Here is a 21,635-nt window from a genome sequence, read left to right on the forward strand (position 1 = left end):
ACTGCTGAGTTTCGCCTTAGCGACGAAAACGCCCTCGATTAGAATGTGAAAAAATTGTTAACTACCTACTTATATACAGGGCGTCCCACGGCGATGCCACATCGAAGGAAAGTACCTTAAATATCATAGATAGCATATTTTGCTGAAAGAAGACTTCATTTTATTTTTAAAACTTAGTAAAATTGCATTCATATTTTTTTATTTTTTTTTGAAAAAAAATTGTACGAAAAAAAAATATCGCGTCGTCGGAGGAAAGTCAAATTTAAAAAGTAAAATAAATAAAATATAAGTCCTCATAGTCAAAATTAAAAAAAAATTAATGCAATTTTACTAAGTTTAAAAATAAAATAAGGTCTTCATTCAGCAAAGTTTGCTATCTATGATATTTAAGGTACTACTTTCCCTCCATGTGGCATCGTCGTGGGACGCCCTGTATAATTGTACACTACTACAAATATTTGAAGAATGAGACATTTAAAAGGAATCATTACCTTTTAATACTGCACGAGCATCTGTCAGATATTATTAAATATTGGTGCATCACAAAAAGGTCAGCTGACAAAGATGGTATTGTTGAACGTGTAAGGCGGTCGATGTCAATGTCACGTCTAGCCGAAATATAATACGTTTCAACTGCCTATTGAAGCACCTGTAATAGTACATTACGATACAAGTGCGGAAAAGAGGGAATGTGGAACGAGTGGCGATAAATTAAAACATGAGCGAAGGGAGTGTTTTAAATCGACACTAAAGAAACTTACGAACAAATATCTGTGTTCATTACACAAATAAATGTCCCTACCGGGATTCGTACCCACGACCAACGGCTTAGATAGGCTAGAGGCAGGGTCGTTTCGTTTACCACTAGACCAGACTGGTCGTCAAACCTCACATGTCATACAATACAATACAATACAATACTCTTTATTGCACACCTTGATAAAATACAACAATACAAAACAAGGAAGCAACACGAACAAAGGTAAACAACAGGCGGTCTTATCGCTAAAGAGCGATTTCTTCCAGACAACCGTAAGGTAGGTAGGTCATATATAAAATAAACAATTAATAAATATTATAGGACATTATTACACAGATTGACAGAGTCCCACGGTAAGCTCAAGAAGGCTTGTGTTGCAGGTACTCAGACAACGATGTATACATATAATATACAAATACTTTTATACATAGAAAAAATCCATGACTGACGAACGAATTACCCGTGCTCAACACACAAATAAATGCCCTTTCGACGATTCGAACCCAGGACCGCGGCTTAGCAGACAGGGTCACTACCCGCTAGGCCAGACCGGTCGTCTCTTATATTTTGGTTTTGAACCGGCAACCTTCAGTTTAATGGACCATTTTGGTGCTATAGTTTAATTTTGAAATCTGACCTGACATTCAGAATACATCAATCAACAATTGACAATCAAATATTGCTATAAATGTAACTAGATATAAATAAAAAATATTCGCAATACCTGCTAAAAGTGCGTAGCAAAATTAATGGTGTAATAATCTGTCTATCCGTATCGAAACAGGTAGGTAGATATAATAGTACTACCTAGCTCACATAAAAGGCTCACATAAAGTTATTTACATGATCATTTTTAGGTGAGTTCATGATTAGGTCCGGTCGAGATTTTGCCCCGCTGTTTATTTGCTTATCTTTCTTATAACGGAATTATGTTGTTCCTGACCTTTGGGATGCGTCCGCGGCGCGGAGCCGAATCCAGCACGTCCAAGCCCTTTTGAAAATTTAATGAAATGTACTCCGAGCGGATAGCTCTCTAGACAGTCAACATTACAGGCAAACGGCACGCAAATCGACAACAAACACAATAGGCAAATTAATGTCAGAGATACATATACGTAATAATATTACCTACGAATATTGTATTTTCAGTGATATTACGTGGACAGGCGTAGCACTGTCATTGAAAGGCAACCCGATAAAGACATGCCGGAGACCTCTGGACGATTTTCGGGTTCACCGAGGGGTTTTTACTCCGTAAAAGCGCGCCAGAAGCTGCCCGGAGGTTGCTCTGAATTTTGGAGCAACGAAAATGTAAAAAAGACCCATCCTCCGCGTCTACAATTTAACGTCTCCCCCAAAGAAAAACAAAGGCTAGAATTCTTATTTTTATTCTTATTTTTACATTTCGAAGTCTTACATTTCGAATTCTTATTTTTATTTTTACATTTAGAAGTCTTACAGCATTTTCCTGGTAGGAAAAATATAAGCACAATAATGGATTTTACTTGATATTATTTTTGAAAAACCAAAATTAGCAGTTCCCAAAAACTTTGTACACAGCCACGTCAGCAAATTTTAATTGATCCTTTTTTGTTACCAATATTTAGCAATTTAAGTCGACTTTCAGAAGATATATACAAGATAATTGTTATTTGTTATAATTAAGAAAATATAGATACTAGAAAACCTTAATGACGAAATAAAACTTTAAAAAATCATTTCATCAAATAAATCTTGGTAACAAAATAGGAATAAAAACAAATGATTTAACTTTTTCCTTAATTTTTGTAAAAAAAAATTGAAAACTGCTAAAATAATGAAAAAAATAAAATCGCGTACAAATTTCCAAATTATTACTTGAACTACTTAATTGACAAGATAGAGATTTTTCCCACATCTCCGATGAGAGCAGTCGCCTGCGGGAATGTTCCGGCTCCTACGCCGGCCTTGGCATTGCGCGCGCATCCGTATAAAAGCCGCGCCCGCCGGCCCAGGCGCATACTCACACAGATCCACAACCCGATAACACCATGAAATTGGTAATTTTTCATTTTTTTTTAAATTTAAAACATATTTAAAAGTAATTTTTATATTACTACATAATCATTTACAAAAAAAAATTCTTTAACAAACAATTTTTTTTTTCTGATTAAAAAAAATTATACAAAATAATCGGTCATAGATAACCATAACTAATTTAGTGATTTCGTTAAAATTTGTAGTTTTAATAGCATTTTTTCTATTTAAATCCTGTTTGAAACATTTTAATTAGGAACGAAATAGTTCACATTGTAATAAAAAAGTACACACAATTATTGAAGCTAGATAAACTTCCTGTCAATCATTTTAATGACAACATTGTTATAGGATGGGTCCTTTTTCTTGCAGTAATATTGCAAGAAAAAGAACCAACAACGATACCTAGGAAGTAAATATTTTTTTTTAAATTGAAGCTACCCCTATTTGTGTTATTAAAAAATGAAGAAACCATTCCAAATTAATTGACGTCGTAATCTATTTAAGATCTTCAAAATTGTGATCTCAATTAAAGTGGTACGGTTTTTGAGTATTTTAATGACTACAATTCTTTTTGCAAAGTTTAATTGCTTTTGATATATTAAAGGATGTAATTTTAATGAAAAAAGAACGGTTATCTATTCAGAATGTTAATATTTTAGATATACCACATGAAGCGGACTTTTTTTTGTTATTAGTCAATTAAGGATTTGAATGTAACGTCCTTCGATGGTCTTAAGTAATTAAGACTAATATTTATTGCTTTTATTATACGAGATCAATTTCCTTTAACTATTAACATTTAAATGTAATGTGAATATTTTTGTGGATTCATTTAGTGTTTAGTTTAAAATAATGAACAAGTACCTATACTATACATACATACAATCACGCCTCACATCCCATAAAGGGGTAGGCAAATGAAACCACTCAAGTTTCAGTGCCATTCTTGGCAAATAAGGGGTAGAAAGAAAACGAAATTGTGACATTGCAGTGACATTTCTGACATTTGACAAGTTGCTAGCCCACTTGCACCAACTCAGGGTTAGTGGGCTGTCATCTGTCAAATTCCATATAAAATGGTGGGTTAACCCTCCATTTTCGCTGGTGCAAGTGGCCCTAGACGTCTCATGCCATGGCTCATGTCTCATAAGTGTCATTTGTTTTCATGAGTACCTAATTATAGCGGTAAACTAAGATGAGATAGCTAATTAATTAGATAATTACTCATGAAAGCTTATGATACTTATGAGACATAAACTTGAGAAGATATAGACAGGATCTAGTCTAGAGACAAAAAGTCAAAAACGAATTAGATACTCAGTTCATCTTTTTCACGTAATTAATTTTTCCAGATCATCCTGGCAGCGGTTCTAGCCGTAGCTGTGGCCCAGGGCCCCTTCCGTTTCCAGCCCAACTACCAGACTTACCAGCAGCAGCAGGCTTACCAGCCCAGGCCCAGGTCTTACGAGGGCAACGCCAGGATCCTGAGGTCTGACGCCGAGGTCAACGATAGGGGATTCCATTACGCTTTTGAGACGGAGAACGGTGAGTTTGACTGCAATTTTCGCTTTACTGTTATGTCAAATTTTTTTTCTACTCGTCGACTTTAATCTGTCAATTAGGACACCACAGACTAAACTATAAGTGCTGACTTTTCAGTGTTGGATAGCCTTCGACACTTAGTCAACTATAATATTTCATTACACTTCACTTTAGTTAACTGAAAAAAATTCAAAAATAGAACTTTATACAAGTTCTATACTAATTTGCGATACCTGGAAAATTTTTCTGCATCTGAAACACATTTTTTGTATCTATCGCGTTATCGACCAATCATAGACGGTTATTACAAACAATTGGTTGCCAAGTAATTCGATGTTGATACAACGGTGAACGACGCCATTAGCATTAATTTTAACTTGAATGATGATATTTTTCGTCCATTGATGATGAAGATGATGACTCATAGAAAAAGTATTGTATACAATAGTGATATAATTAAGATTTTCACTCTCGTACCGTACTATTAGGCCACGAAGCTTGCTGAGTACTCGAATGAAAAGCTTTGTATTATGTCACGATTGTATAAAACACTATTAAAGTTTAAATGTGGTGTGGCATTATTAATGTAGTAATATATTATATCGACACTCCCTTACTTTGACGGACTCTAAATGTGTGGACACATTTATTAGTTTCGATATTAACAGTGCAATTAATATACGGATATTTATTTCATAAAATAAAATGTTATTAAAAAATACGAAAAAAATAACATGTGGCAAAAAAATAACACCGCGCGGGGCATACAAGCGCACATATCACCGTAAATACTCTCCGTAGCCTAAGGATAACTGCAAATGCAACATAATTTCCGTTTGTCAAATCGTCCTATTTTGTTATAGCACAATAATAGTAACTGTCTATCACCATAATCATTTACTTTTCAGTTTGGATCTGTCTGGGGTTAATTAAGAAAGGAAAAACTACATGAATGTTGTATATAACATCATTCCTGTATTCCTAAAATGGGGAGGCAGAACCACTCTTAGCTATTAAAATATAATAAATAAATAAACAAATATTGGGGACACCTTACACAGATCAACGTAGCCCCAAACTAAGCAAAGCTTGTACTATGGGTGCTAAGCGACGATATACAGACTTAAATAGATAAATACATACTTATATATATAAAAAACATCCATGACTCAGGAACAGATATCTGTGCTCATCACAGAGATAAATGCCCTTACCGGGATTCGAACCCAGGACCGCGGCTTAACAGGCAGGGTCACTACCGACTGGGCCAGACCGGTCTTCAATTAAGGGGTTGAATAAAACCGAAATTTTGATATTGCAGTGACAGGTCCATCGGCCACACCACAATTGAACCCATAATCCACAGTCGATAATCGAAAATCTGAAGCCGTCACCACACTGGATAAAGAAAAACTACCTACGTAAAGTCGCGAATAGAAGATATTTGCGGATTAGCAAGGGAATGTTTTAGATTTTGATTCCAAGTCGTTAGTTTTTTAATGCATCATGAAACTTAGATCATAAAAAAATCTTTATAATGCCAGGTTATAAATAAAATCTCATTTTAATCGATTCTGACAAAGTTACAATAATTGCTTAACAACCAATCAATTATTTTAATAGTCCGCCTATAAAATGTGCCCAAGGCAGAACTGGATTTATATGCGGCGATGTCATACAATTCATCCTCGCACATATTTGTGGTGTTTGGTCCCATTCTTTTGGTAGCAGTTATAAGCATGCAGTAATTAATAAATATAAATGTAATAATGATTTGATAGTTCAAGGTATTTAACCGTAGATGGCATGACAATTATAGATATTTTTGAGATGGACTGTACTAGTTTGTGTATTATACTTGTGTTGTACCATTCTTCTTAGCATTATTATAATATAGTTTCTAAACTATGATACTTATACAGGGTGGGGCCTGTAAAAAAGGCGAAAAATTGAACTGTAGGCTGTACTCCTTATACTGATCAACATTTGTTCAGTGGCTTTTAAAAATTATGAAGTTTTTAAATTTGAAATTTTTCATACAAAATAAATATTAGCTTCAATGTACGCCATTATTGTTGTCATTGACGTTGTCTGTCACACTTTAGACTTAACAGAATTCGCAATACATTACCTCTTAGAAAAAGCTTTCAAGGGTGATAAAAATCAAAATACAAGTTATTTTTAAAAGTCGCCGAACAAATGTTGATCAGTATAAGGAGAATAGCCTACAGTTTAATTATTCGCCTTTGTTACAGGCCCCACTCTGTATACATTGTCTATGCTAAGATTGCTAGGGTAATTTTTAATTCTAAATTATGTTTACTCTAAGACCAAATTAAATTATTTCATAGGAAATATTTTAATTTGTGTTTTTTTAGTAGACATACTACTATTATTTTAACTATAAAATGAAATAAATGTCATATACAAAGAAAAAATGACCAAGGCCTCCAAGTGTCCGATGCTGGATCATTGCTTGCTTGGTCATTTTTTCGTTGTATATGACATTTATTTCAGTTTATAGTTAAATTATGTTTGTTACTAAGTGTTTCTTGTTTTTCGTAGTCTAACATATTTTTTTTTGAGTTTGAATATATTTGATTTAAATTCCACTTTTCGGAAACTTGAACATCTTTTTTTGCTTGCTCAGGTATCAATATTAGCACGAGCGGTTAAACAAAAACTTTGCCCACTTGTAAAATAGATAACTATTGTCAATATGTAATTTTGTTTTCGCGTAAAGCATCTACAGGAAACCCACATAAACTGTGATTTATTTATTTTAATTGTACTGTTATTTTAATTGGACCATATGTTGTCTGCAATAAACGGATTTATTATTATTTCCTTTATTTATCTCTTTTCTTAGATTAGGTTTTTTACAATATGAGTATAAAAGTAAAATAAAATAAAACACTTACAAAACAATATAAAACATATAAACACATTATAAAAAACCTAACCTAGGGTGCCGCCAGCAGCGGGGCAGGGCCCAAGCTGCCGGTGGTTAGGGCTGCAGAGAGAGGAACCGTCGGACTATCCGCGCCGTGTCCAAGATCACCGCCTTCTGCATCTGACCCTTGATCCAACCACCTAGCGAGAGTCTCTCGAGATTATTATTATTATTATAAATCTAGCACGACAGTTATTGACAATTTCCATTCTTTACAGGCATCCAAGCCGAAGAGTCAGGCCAAGAAGCTAACGGCATCCAGGCTCAAGGCAGCTACTCGTACACCGGCGATGATGGCCAGGTCTACCAAGTCCGATACACCGCGGATGCCAACGGATTCCAGGCTCAGGGTGCCCATCTGCCTACTCCACCACCTGTCCCCGAGGCTATCGCTAGAGCGCTAGCTGAGAACGCTAGGGATGAGGCTGCTGGGATCTTTGATGATGGTAGGTATTTCAGTCGAGTCTAGAAGCCACGTCTGGGTCTACCAAGTCCGGTACACTGCTGATGCCAACGGATTCCAGGCTCAGGGTGCCCATCTGCCTACTCCACCACCTGTCCCCGAGGCTATCGCTAGAGCGCTAGCTGAGAATGCTAGGGTTGAGGCTGCTGGAATATTTGATGATGGTACGCGTTACTAACTTCTGGGTCTACTAGGTTTTGTAGGTGATTTAGGGAAGTCAGCCCGACAGCTCCTGAGATCATCGCTAAGGTACTAGCTGAAAACGCTAGGGACGAGACTGGTGTAGTATGTTTCTATAGGATACCAGCTGATGCTAACGGTTTCCAAGCTCAGGGTGCCCATTTGTCGACCCCACCGCCTGTCCCTGAAGCCATCGCCAGAGCGCTAGCTGAGAATGCTAGGGTTGAGGCTGCTGGAATATTTGATGATGGTACGCGTTACTAACTTCTGGGTCTACTAGGTTTTGTAGGTGATTTAGGGAAGTCAGCCCGACAGCTCCTGAGATCATCGCTAGGGTACTAGCTGAAAACGCTAGGGACGTTACTAGTATAGTATGTTTCTCTAGGATACTAGCTGATGCTACTGGTTTCCAAGTTCAGGGTGCCCACCTGCCCACGCCACCCCCTGTTCCTGAAGCTATCGCTAGAGCGCTAGCTGAGAACGCTAGGGATGAGGCTGCTGGCATCTTTGATGATGGTAGGTGTTCTACACTCTCACAAATCTAGCACGTTCTGTAGCTGTGCTGACCTCACTTCTAGGTCTTAAGGCCAACGCTAGAGCTTTAGTGGAGATCTTTGATGATGGTATGTCTTACTAGGAGCTAAGATGGCGTCCAAGCCCAGAGCTCCCATCTGCCTACCCCACTGCCTGTTCCCGAAGCCATCGCTAGAGCGCTAGCTGAGAACGCTATGGATGAGGCTGCTGGGATTTGATGATGGTACGATTTACTAGGACTTAAGACTGTTTCCAGGCCTAGGTGCTCATCTGACGATCTCACCTCTCGTTTCTGAAGCTATTGCTAGAGCTTTAGCTGTGAACGTGAGGGATAAGGCTGCTGGGATCTTCGGTGATTGACCCCCTGTTCCTAAGGCCAAAGCTAGAACGCTGGCTAAAAACGTAACTCTTTAAGTGTTTCTCAACACTCGTTGAGTTATTACGTCTCATTAATGATGTCATATGTAGAACAAATGTGGTAATTATATTTAGGATGTATAGAGAGATTGCTTTTAACTTTGAAGAGCAGTGTCAGATACGAGATTTTTTAAAATAGTGACGATAAATACTATCAGCTACAAAAGTGCATTGCATTTATCAATGAATTCATTTATAATTTCTCCATGCACTTTTGCAGCTGATAGTAATAAATAAAATAAAATAAAAATAAAAAGCCTTTTTATTCCATAAACAATTTTTAAAAATTTTCCTTTTTAACTAAATTTAAATATTAATATTATTAGTGGTTAGGACCCCTTCCGGGTATAGGCCTCCTCCAACCTCTTCCACCGTTCTCGGTCTTGTGCCTCTGTGAGCCAGTTGCTCGACACTGCCTCAATGTCGTCTGCCCAGCGAGCGCGGGGCCGCCCTGATCCTCGTTTGCCAAACGGGCCTTTCCAGATGGTAAGTCGTTTTGCCCATTTGTCATCTGGCATCCTCGCGACGTGACCTGCCCATTGCCATTTGAGTTTTAATGAGTGCTCGGGGGCATCGATTATTTTTGTTTTTTCCCGTATATTCTTATGTCGCAGCTGATAGTACATGTTCTAACTTAAATTATTTCATTACAGGTAGCTACCACGGCGAAGGCAACTCTGGAGTAGTAGCCGCCCGCACTTTCCCCTCCATCCCCCGGTACACCCCCCCTCAGACCCGCCGCTACTTCTGATTCTTCTGAACAACTCTTCTGAGTGCCATATGGCTTAGTCTTAGTTATACAGTGATGCAATATAGGATAACAGTGATAAAATAAAGTTATCTAATGTTTGTCGTGTTTTTTTTCTCTTAAGAGGAATGTATCCCGCAAAATCGCTTTTTCATACAAATAATTTTCCTCTCTATACTTATATGTGAGTGTGTTTAGTAAAACGTCCCACTTTGTCGGTTGCTATTAAGAGAGGATTGCGAGATTGACTTGTATCTTTTTATTAATAAACTGGCAAAGTGACTTTATAGCAATCGGCAAAGTGGGACATTTTCTCGTGCACACTCGCATATAAAAAATATTGTGACATAATAAGTAATAGGTATGTAGTATTTCAGCCATAGACCATATATCCTTAACTTCAATATTTTTTTAAAATTTTAAGTTATTCCAAATAATATAAAACGTTACACGCAACCAGTGCACACTTAATACCTCTGCCACACTATGCTCCTCGCGCTGCCCCTCGTGCGGCCGCGATGTTGCCCTCTCCGACCACACACTGCCCTACTCTCGCGCGATTATCGCACTAGGTTGTTGCCGTCCCTTTGACTCGCGCCAAAAAACCTACAAAATAGGGAGCGGTGGGGTGGGCATGACGAGGAGCATGACGAGCGGCATAAGTAGCGCGGTCATACTATGCCTCTGCCTACTTCCCTCGCTACTTCCCACGCCGCTCGTCGAGTGTGTAGCAGAGGTATAACTACCAACTTTGACGCGATTTTTCGACTGTATAGCAGGCAAGGGAAGTTTCATAGAGTCTGTGCGGAAAGTGAAGAGTCGTGGAATGTATTGGACCCCATACATTTCACGACTTACTACCAGGGGCCCGTTTCTCGAAAAGTAAAAGCCTTGTATTACAAGTGTGTTTCCATGACAACCCATACGATTTGACAGTTCGCGTACTTGTAATACAAGGCTTGTACCTTTCGAGAAACGGGCCCCAGCTGTACTGGAAAACGTCGTTCGATACACGCGGGAAAAGGAAAATCGTAACTTGTCGATTTAAAACTTCCCCTTCGGTCGTGTTTTAATTTATAGCCACTCGTTTCGAACTTCCTCTTTTCCGCACTTGTATCGTAATGTACCATTTTATACCATCGCTGTTTTCGATTTACGCCGTGTCTTGCGTGGGCTACGGTCGCGCGACCGTCGCCGTCGCGTCTCATACTTCCATATCGATAAGGTTTGATTTCGTATGCGTCGCATCGCCGTCGCGCGACCATCGCGCGACCGTCGCCCACGCAAGCCACGGCGTTAGACTAACACGATTTGCACTCATAATTTTAGAACAAAACGGGACTTAATCGCGTAAACAATATTTGGCCCGACGTTTCGAACATCACATTATGTTGAGTCTACCCGTGACCACGAACATAATGTGATGTTCGAAACGTCGGGCCAAATATAAAAGTAAGTGTTTACGCGATTAAGTCCCGTTTTGTTCTAAAATTATCGCTGTTTTCGTTTCAGCAGTCATAAAATAACAATTATAATTAGATGACCAATCAAGCTGAGGATAGAACAGTGGTAGATGGGCAGGATATACAATACGTCAAGGAGTATGTTTACTTGGGCCAGATAGCATCCTTCGAAAACAGGCAGTCTGTCGAAATCGATAGACGTATCAAGAATGCCTGGAAGAGCTTCTGGTCCATGAAAGCGCTAATGAAGGGTGACCTTCCTCTGTGTCTTAAGCGCAAACTCCTTGACATGTGCATCCTGCCTATCATGACTTACGGGGCACAAACTTGGTCATTAACTGAGGCTCTAAAGTTGAAACTCAAGGTTTGCCAGCGAGCGATGGAGCGTAGTATATTAGGTGTTCGTAGAACTGACCGAATCAGAAACACGGAACTACGCTCCAGAACTGGAGTTGCAGATGTGGGCGTCAAGACCGCTAAGCTAAAGTGGGACTGGGCTGGACATGTCTGCCGCATGCACCCGGAAAGGTGGGCCAAAATATTTACAGACTGGGACCCGCGAAACACCATAGACGGGGCAGGCCGGGGTGCAGGCAGACCAAAAAGGAGATGGCGGGACGACCTGGACGCATTCTACCCGAAATGGTGGGTAAAAAATAACAAAAAAAATTAGGTAGAAAGACACGATCTTGTCGCTAAAAAGAACTATCTTCCAGACAATCTTTATGTAACAGGAAATCAATAACTTACAACAATCTGTTAACAATCGCGATTGTTATGAAAACTGTGTACAAATATTTGCAGAAGCGTCTTTCCTAATTTACGAAGCTATTGTAAAGTTAATCTCATTTCATATCACTTTTAGAGTTCCGCAGTAAAAATATATTTTCCCCTCACTAGCTCGGAAAGACGTGTTTTGTCCTTTAATACCAGCGCGTGAAAACGCATTTCATCCACTAGTGGGTAAAGTAATCTGACCTTGAATAAAGTCAAATTAACTGCTTTAAAATTGATAAAAGTAGGTGAATCTAGTAATAAAGATGATTTACCACCTGTGGAACTACTGGAAGCAGTAATAAACGCATTTTTTTGCATTGTAGTTTTCTCGCTATAGTGAGGGGAATAGTTTTGTGTTACACTCGGGTGCAAATGTATTTTACTTCTCGTGTGTTAAAAAACTCGCAAGTTCAGGATTCTATTCTCGAACCACTCGCTTCGATCGTGGTTCAACTATAGAATCCTTTCACTTGCTCGTTTTTCAATTCCACACCCGGCGTTAAAATACAACTTTGCCCCCTTGTATAACAAATAACTATTGTGTATGATATTCAATCTAAAAAAAAACTTCTAACGATGAAGTCGTGGTATCTTTTAAAGAATACTAAATTTAATTGTTTTACTCGTCGTGTCCGAAGTCCAGTGTACGAAGCCGGGGCGGTTAGCTAGTACTGTGATTAATAATATAAAAAATATTCGAGACTTGGTAATTTTTTTTCCAAAATTCATCATAAAATAGATTTTACCCATCTCTTTTTGGTATGAAAATTATTGTTTTCCAAATTCATTTATGGTCTAGCAGTGCCTACAATAATCTTAATTACGGAACCATTTATTTCACCCAGTTCACGCTTGACGAAACGTCTCGGTTCGTTCTCATTGTAACTGTTAACAAAATACCTATTTGTTCGTCTCACCATTGTTTCATCTATCAATGACAAAATTTACTGTGAGACTGCGATTGTAGGTTTTGTTTAAGTTTTGGCTATTTTTGACCTGGTTTTGATTAGCTATAGCATAGCTAATGAGCATTTCTTTTTTTTGCCACTTTTATGAAATGTGATATTTAAAAAAAAAATTAAGAACAAATGACAATACATGCCTCTTTATTTTAATATTCTGATATAACGTCAATACACATTTTGGAAAAAAAAATGTAGGCATCATCAGTGTAGTTATGGTAGTATTTAATAGGTGGCGCTAAAAAATCGAGGTATGATTCTTACTATGAAGATTGTAAATCCTATAGTAATTATACTTACGCCGTGGCTTACGTGGGCGAAGGCAATGCGACGCATACGAAATCAAACCTTAATATCGATATGGAAGTAGACGATGCGATGAGACGCGACGGCGACGGTCGCGCGACCGTCGCCCACGCAAGACACGGCGTTAGCAACAAATTATAAACATAACATGAATATGTAATGAAAAGTGGTGTAACTACTGCAGATAGACTAAAAACTTACTTTTACGCAAATAAAATATAATTACATTATGACTTCATTTTTATGTGCAGAAATATGCATATACACCGTGTTTCACTTAACACTAAAAACCTGAAAACCGTTTGTTCAGAATCGAGAGTAGAATCGATTGAGCTATATCTTGATGGGGGTAATTTTTTTTAATTTTATTTGTATTATAATTAATTTTTTACATGCCCATTCTACAAATTCGTAATACAACATTGCGCATTGCTAGAGGTTGTATACCTTTTTCAGTATTTAGGGGTGTTAATACTGGCTGGTTACTTGGACGATTATTTTTTCCGCTACGAGTTTGACGTTGTTTGTCAGTTTGATTTCAATGTTTACCTCTAATAAGTCATAAGTCATAACAAATTGAACTCGCACCTAATTACAACCTTGTCATTTTGAATGTTGGGTTTAAATTTGCTTACTGCAATTACCTGTCCAATTTGAAGTTTACTGTGACAAAGCTTTAAAGTGCTTTACACTGACATAGCTGTCTGTTGGTAAACCTTATGTCGTTGCAGTAACATACACAAATAAATAGTTTTAAGGTTTATGATGGTAGCTAGCAATTATTTTATTAAGTGTAGAGTTAAAAATCAAGTAGAGCTGTACAGAAAATTAAACATTCAGTTTAAAAAAAAATAAACATCATATTAAAAAATGAAAAATGAATACTCGAGATAAGTTTCCGCGGACGGACGGACGGACGGACGGACGGACGGACGGACGGACGGACGGACGGACGGAAAAAATAAAAATCAGTTACGGAACCCTAAAAATGGGAGTCTGAGGTTTTGAGTGATAACGGAAACACCGTGTATATTATTGTAATGCGGGATATGTTGGCTTTCACGTTTACGTTTATTACTACATTTAAAAATCTGAATTTCACTCAAACACAAGTAGGTACATCATAAAAGAAAAAAGAAGTTAGAAACGTAATAGTAAGAGACTCGAGTCTTTTACTCTTAAGTCTAATTTTCAGACTTTTTCTTATATCTTATATGTTGTGCATGGAACTAGTGCAAACAACAATTTTGGGACATTTTTATAATCAGGAGGGCGATTTTTGAATTTCGCATACGATTTGTCACTAAAATACCGGTTGAAAACCGTGACTTGCTTATTATTTTCAGTGACAATATTCTGAATTCGAACGCGTGAGACTCAAAAATCGGCCCGCAGATTTGAAGCTGATAGTGATTCTGAGCTCAAAGTATCCAAAAACATCAGAATTTTTAAGAATCCGCGGGCGTAGCACACTATTAGGTGGATAAGCTTGATCGCATCGCATCGGTGCGTCCCTATCACACTTACAAATAGTGCGAAAAGGACGGCCTGACGTTATATCATTTATCACGCGACTGTGCTTGCCTAGGTGTTAAGCATCTAATTTAGATAAACCTAGTTGCACACTTCTTTATTTTCCATTTGCACAGTCTTCTACTACTTAAAGTCTTCTATTTAGGTCCAGGGTCCTTTATTAAGTCTGAATTCGAACGGTGATCTCTTGTTTGGAAGCGGCAGGCCTAACTACTTAGTTATAAGTGCTCTGAGGCGAGGTAAATATACAAAATATGTATAAAGGATCGTAATGAAAGTCACAGCTGCCAAACATAGACCTAAAACGGATAGAAGTGTCACAAATACTTTATTTTAGTGAAATATGAGTTTGATTCATACATTACCTACGTAGCACGTAACAGGTGTGGTATAAAAATTAAATAGTTTTTTGCAACAGGTAGATTTAAAAGGATGGAGACAATCGATTTTACTAACTTAGTAACTATTATTTTCCCTGTAAAAAAATACGGAGATTGCTCCACTGATAAGTTCTTAAGTTTGAAGAAGATCCATGTTTGCATTAAATATAAGCACGTTTCCCGTGTTCAGTGGACATTATAGTAATTTAGTTTAATAAAATGGAAAATATGTCAATTACTTGATATTGACCTTGTTCTAATCACTTTCTCGCTTCAAATTTCGCAGTAATAATACTATTATTTTTTCGATTAACGTTTAAATATTTTTATTATAAAATATGTAATTCCAATGTATGGCGCTTCTATAACTTCTCACGCGCACCCGAAAAATGCTCCAGTTGCTCACGAAGCGGTGCGGGCGCATCTTACCCAAACGTTACCTCACACATCTCGCGCTCACCACGCACGCTTTCGACTTGGGCAATCTTCACAGAATAGGCGAGACGACTAAAAAAAAACTATTTAGTCCGTCAGATTATCAAAACATTTTGGACACATATTTTTTCTTTTTTCTCGTAAACGACAAATGACGACCGTACAGTGCGTTGAAGTTTCGCGCGACGTCACGCCTGGGTACGATTTTTCCTTAAAAGTGGCGTCACAAGTCCGCACTCCGGAACTTTGGTGTTCCGTATCTTTTTATTAATTAGAAAAAGAAAAATATTTTTTATGTAGTCGTCATCCCTATTGTCCAAAAAAATCATTATTGACAAAAATTTATACTCACGATTATAACTTACTTAGGCCTACTTAACTTTGGCTTAGGTATTTAATTGTCGTGCAGAATGGTCCAAAACATTATTGATAATATTTATTTTAGTGCCGTTTCTCACGAGCGTGTTTTTTTTTAATATTATCTTATGCAGTCAGTCGTTCTTTTGTTAAGACTATTAAAATTTTTTGTTGTATATAATTTCAGCAAGATTTCATTTTATTTTATTTATTTAATCAAAAAGTAACACAGCATTACAATTTATACTAAGGGACTGGGCTGGGCTGGGCTGGAGCTTGTTAACATGACATGAGCAATAAAAAAATGTGACTGCAAATTTAAGGTGACACGATGATAAATTAATTTATGATAGATGTGATGACATAATGTATTAGCTGTTAGAGACTAGTAGGCTGCGGAGGTCGCTTACTTATCTTACTAGGAGGGTTGTAAGTCAGCTACAACAACTGTGGCCTGCCATACCTTTCTTTCTCTACGTGTCTACTGCGGTTGTAGACAGGCTGGTGAAATAGGTAACTTTATACAGAGTGGGGCCTGTAACCAAGGTGAAGAATTGAACTGTAGGCTATTCTCCTTATACTGATCAACATTTTATTCAGTGACTTTTAAAAATTATGAAGTCTTTAAATTTTTAATTTTTCATACAAAATAAATATTAGCTTCAATGTACGCCATTACTGTTGTCATTGACGTTGTCTGTCACACTTTAGACTTAACAGAATTCGCAATACATTACCTCTTAGAAAAAACTTTTAAGGGTGATAAAAATCAAAATACAAGTTATTTTTAAAAGTCGCCGAACAAATGTTGATCAGTATAAGGAGAATAGCCTAGGGTTCAATTCTTCACCTTGGTTACAGGCCCCACTCTGTAGAAGTCTACCATCGAAGTCAAAGCGGACCCCATGCCCTCATGAGCTGTGGCAAAATACCCCGGTATATAATACAACGCAAAGACGATGACAGAAATCTATTATCATTTGATTTGTTCTTCCGTAGAAAGATTAAAAAAAAAATATTTATTTTATTACACAAGTCTGAATATTTTGGGAGGCCAATCCAAAAAAATAAATATCCAAAATTTCTCTGATAGTCTGAAACCATACCCAATATTGCACCTGATGTCGAAAGTTTAAGTGGTCGCCCCTCAGTGTGTAACAGCCTAAGATGTACGCACAAACATTTTCGCTATAAAAACGGAAGAGTGAAATTTTCAGCACACATTCGCTGTTCGAACCCCCAACCAGTGTATACAGAGTGTTTTAGTTATTAGTGCTCCAGGAATTTGAGCAAAATGAGGCTGGTATGTGTCGTGTAGTGCTGTGACAGTTTTGTGTAGTGAGAAAAAAATACCAAGGAATAATTAAGTGATTTAGGAGCATTAAGCTCTAAGTATTGGAGCCTAATCTGTACCTAATTATCAACTGTGGCTTTAAAACTGTGATTTCTAGGCGAAATATATTTTTTTCCCATATTTTTGTTGATCGGATCATAAAGGTTTCAACTGTCAGGAACCCAGAGAAATACTATGAACTCTTTCTCGTTTTAGTTATTTGTCAATCTTATAGACAGGTTAAATAACTAATTTTGTATCGAAGTTTTCTTTTATTGTACGAGTATAATCAATCCTCCTTCAACCAATCAGCATCAAATCAAGCCACTAACTGGCAGGAAATGGCGCGGCATCGAGAGAAGTGGCTCTCATTTTGGAGACCAAGATCCTATTTGCATCGCGGAACCATATGAATCAAATAGTTAGGTTCATTTAATTAAATTTAATAGCATAATATAACATAGAAAGTAAAAATTAAATAATAATATGGTAACAATTGAGCGTAATTTCCGCCTAAAATTAATTTACATAAGTAAACAAAGAGTCTTGAATGAAGTCATCAAATCATCGTTTGACATGCGGAAGCAAGATCCGTGACATGACTTACGGTGGATTGTTTTATTGACATTTTAGAAAAGAATGTAGGTAGTAATTGAATAAAAATTTTAATGTAGGTAGCTAATGTTATTTTGTAGTAAGGATTAATAAATGATAAATAAATTGGGGGAGGGGGCAAATTGGTGGAAACCAGACCCAAACTAAGCAAAGCTTGTACTAAGTGACCATAGAAAACATCCATGACTCAGGAACAAAATTAAATATCTGTGCTTATTATAGCAATTTTGGTTAGCACAGATATTTTATTTTATAGGTTTAAGCTAACATAGGTTTAAGGGAATGTACACTAACACTATGGATTTTTTTCGAAATAAAAATTATTGAAAATTGAATTGAATAGCAAACAATCATTCTTATTTTACAGATACGAATTTTCTTTAAGAAATATATTTGGTTAAACTCGCACGGAAAATGTTTAAATATTGAATAGGTATTAAAAGTTTCTTTCGAAATCGATTGTCTTTCGATTCGAAAAGAATAATCGATTGTGTCTTTTTGTAAATCGCCAATCCCATTATTACTGGCTGCATAGAAATTGCTCATAACAAAGTTGTAGGCGCTTGAGTGTATAGACGGACAAACAAATCTTGTCACTAAAAAGGGCGGCAGATTTAAAAAAAATGTATGAATGAACAAAATAAAAATGTGTATATGAGTCATCATCATCCTCCTTGCGTTATCTCGGCACTTGCCAAGTCTCATGGGAGCCTGGGGTCCGCTTTGACAACTAATCCCAATTGGCGTAGGCACTAGTTTTACGAAAGCGACTGCCATCTGAAGCGAAGGGTAACTAGACCTTATTGGAATTAGTCCGGTTTCCTCACGATGTTTTCCTTCACCGAAAAGCGACTGGCAAATATTTCGCACATAAGTTCCCAAAAAGTCATTGGTGCGAGTCGGAGTTCGAACCTGCCTCCTCCGGAACGAAAGTCGCACGCACTTACCGCTAGGCTACCAGCGCTTCTACTCGTACTGTGTATGTGTACTTTTAAAAAATATCGGAAAATTATTCATATCATATAGTCCGCTGTCCTGTTCATAATAATGAAAAGAATTGAATTTGCAAACGTGACGGGACAAATTATTTGTTCCGTCACGTTTGTAACTACTTTAATATAGGCCTCCCGTTCGTTTAACATGTCGTTTTAAGGAAAACTAACTAGTGTTCTAATTGGCGAGCAAATATTTTATTATTAGGCACATTTTTTGTGCCATAATTATGATGATATCTCATTTTATTTTTGAAGAGGTAATGTTTATTTATATTTTACTATAGATAACATCTCTAGCAGCAATACTAGCTGTAGCATCATCAGAGCCAGTTCCCTACACCACTCAACCAACAGAGCACTTCGCCAACAACGCGGAATCCTACCAATCACAGCTCGAGGTTCAGCAGCAAGGCATCTACGCGGACCAATCACATTACAGCCAGCAGGATTTCAGCCAATCAGAGGCCGGATATTCCCAAGGACACACAGTAGCGTTCCCCAGTGGACAAACGTCGTTTGCGGGACAAAGTACTTTTGCTGGGCAGAAAAATTTTGCTGGACAGAATTTTCAGTCTCAAAGACCTTCCACTGAAAAATCAGCAAGAATAGTTAGCTACCAGAATGAAAATAAGGGAAAGAATTATCAGTACTCTTATGAGACTGAAAACGGTAAGTATTTTACTCAACAATATTGTTTTTCAATGGGGTTTGTAAAGGTTTGGGCAGATGGTACCTTCATAGCTTGCCCCATCTTTAGTTATGTTTAGGCTTGGGACTTTTGGATGCTCGCTATGGTTCTGGCATCCGCAGAGTCGCCATCGCCAGGCTTTGACTTTGACTTCGAAAAAATTTTTTTATAAAATTGCGGATGACAGAACCATATAAATCCCAAGCCTAGTTATGTTTTATAAAATTTAGTATAAATAAAGAGCTTGCCATATATAAATAATAGAAATTTGATTCAAATTTCGTGATTGTCAGCGAAAGTCATGATATAGAAAATATTTTAACAGTAAAACTCCCTTAAGACAAGACACTGAGTTAGCAGATCGTATATATTATTTTTCCTTTCTTTCTGAGCTACACATATAAGCTGGATATTAATGCTTTTTCAATGTGGGATGTTACACACTGGTTGTGATTGTGTCAACTTATCGCCCCTATTTTCCTCAGGAATCAAAGTGCAAGAGCAAGGTTCCGTCCAAGGTAAAACCCTGCGCGCCCAAGGAGGGTACTCCTACACCGGTGATGATGGCCAGGTCTACACAGTGACGTACACTGCTGACGAGCACGGCTTCAGACCCCAAGGAGCTCATCTGCCAACGCCCCCACCGATTCCTGAGGCTATACAGAAGAGCATTGAGTTCAATCAGAGGGAGGCGGCGAATAATAACGGAGTTTATGATGATGGTAAGAATACCGTTTAGAGGTTGATTAAAGAAAGTTATCACAGGCAAACACTGGCATGTAGGTAGGCCCATTTCTGCTGAGTCTTTGCTTACTATGGATTCTATACAGAAATGCATAGAATTGATCCACACAAAATATATCGTGAGAGGAGAAAACAAGATGGTAATCCTGGCACACATATTATAATGCTTTTGTGAACATCTGCTCGACCGAAAGGTTATTCTTTATATGATACTCCTTCAAATCTCAAATCTTTGATCCTGTAACTTCTAGAGACTTATCATTTAGACCGCTGTATCTTTTTGCTCCTTTTAACTGAACATCGCTTTTATTCTTCAGGAAGTTACAAAGAAGAAATCGTACTCCAACAGCAGCGCCATAGATCTCAACAGCAACAGAGCCAGCGCATCCAGCAGATCAACGATCTCCAGCCACACCAATACTCAGAAATCCAGCCAGTCCAACAAATCCCCATCGAGCACCAGATCCCTGAGATCCAAGTCCAACAACACCAAGAACAGCAGCTACCAGAGTACCAGCCGGAGATCCAGCAAGTTCAGCCACAGGTCCAACAGTTCCAGCACGGTCAAGAGGGGTACCAGCAAGTCCAGCAACAATATCAACAGGAGCAAGGCTGGGCTGGACAGGAGGCCACCACGGCTGGATACAGTGGATGGAAGTAATCTAGTTTGTAGACACCACACTTAAAGCCAGGAGTCCACTTAGGCGGAATAGAGCCGCGTCGAATCGAGTCCTCACATAATTGAATGCGATTTGACTCGTCGCTAATGGACGTAGTTTTATAAGAAATGCAGAAGGCGAATTAATGAGGCTCGATTCGGTGAGCCTAGTGGACGCCAGGTTTAAAAAAGATGTTAGACAAAAAATTAAAAGAGTAGATGGATTGGAATAGATTTGGTTGGCAGGAAAACAAACTTGATTGTTTTTTATAATCTTCACTTTGTGCGTCAAGGGTTTTTTAAAGTTCCTACTCTTTGAAGAAGACAAGATAAGCCATGGCTGATGATATACAATGGTCCCTGAAGATTAATGCACAATGATATGTGAAAAAGACTGAAAAGTGAGTCAAGTACTTAATAGAAAGTTACCAAATTGATGTGTTGTTCCTTGTTATTGTTAATATTGTTGCATAATATATATTTGTTAATATTTTATTCGTGTTTTACTGTAACCCCAACTGATAACAGCTAGGTATGTTATAATTATGTCATTTTTTTTAACAAATAGGTACTTTTATGACCCATATCGCAATGTGAAGGATATAATTTTTACACTTTACAGACAATGACGTGATACATTGGACTCTCATGGTCTAAATTGCCAAAAACCAACAAAAATATCATAACAATTTATATTTTAGACTATACAAAATTATAGTGTCTTAAATATTTGAGTAATAAAGCCAATAATTAAAATGGAAATCGTTATTCAT

General features: G+C 37.6%; 2 protein-coding genes across 2 annotated transcripts; both read left to right on the top strand.

Annotated features, from left to right (window-relative positions):
• Positions 1-2,737: 2,737 nt before the first annotated feature.
• Positions 2,738-9,717, top strand: LOC125234634 (cuticle protein 3-like). The gene is made up of 4 exons (XM_048140963.1): positions 2,738-2,799; positions 4,132-4,324; positions 7,493-7,720; positions 9,522-9,717. Exons 1-4 carry the CDS (start codon positions 2,791-2,793, stop codon positions 9,617-9,619), a joined length of 528 nt encoding a protein of 175 aa, XP_047996920.1. The 5' UTR covers positions 2,738-2,790; the 3' UTR covers positions 9,620-9,717.
• A 7,341-nt stretch (positions 9,718-17,058) lies between these two features.
• Positions 17,059-21,355, top strand: LOC125234734 (putative mediator of RNA polymerase II transcription subunit 26). Its single transcript, XM_048141114.1, has 4 exons — positions 17,059-17,132; positions 19,057-19,441; positions 19,946-20,182; positions 20,522-21,355. Exons 1-4 carry the CDS (start codon positions 17,124-17,126, stop codon positions 20,863-20,865), a joined length of 975 nt encoding a protein of 324 aa, XP_047997071.1. The 5' UTR covers positions 17,059-17,123; the 3' UTR covers positions 20,866-21,355.
• Positions 21,356-21,635: the final 280 nt, after the last annotated feature.

This window comes from Leguminivora glycinivorella, chromosome 16 (genome assembly GCF_023078275.1).
Source record: "Leguminivora glycinivorella isolate SPB_JAAS2020 chromosome 16, LegGlyc_1.1, whole genome shotgun sequence".
NCBI classification, from domain to species: domain Eukaryota; kingdom Metazoa; phylum Arthropoda; class Insecta; order Lepidoptera; family Tortricidae; genus Leguminivora; species Leguminivora glycinivorella.

What these genes read in the sequence shown, in the direction of transcription:
- LOC125234734 (XM_048141114.1), top strand. An exon ending in CTCTTATGAGACTGAAAACG is followed by an intron (nt 19,442 to 19,945) that starts GTAAGTATTTTA and finishes TATTTTCCTCAG; the next exon opens with GAATCAAAGTGCAAGAGCAA. An exon ending in TAACGGAGTTTATGATGATG is followed by an intron (nt 20,183 to 20,521) that starts GTAAGAATACCG and finishes TTTATTCTTCAG; the next exon opens with GAAGTTACAAAGAAGAAATC.
- LOC125234634 (XM_048140963.1), top strand. An exon ending in CGCTTTTGAGACGGAGAACG is followed by an intron (nt 4,325 to 7,492) that starts GTGAGTTTGACT and finishes CATTCTTTACAG; the next exon opens with GCATCCAAGCCGAAGAGTCA. An exon ending in TGCTGGGATCTTTGATGATG is followed by an intron (nt 7,721 to 9,521) that starts GTAGGTATTTCA and finishes ATTTCATTACAG; the next exon opens with GTAGCTACCACGGCGAAGGC.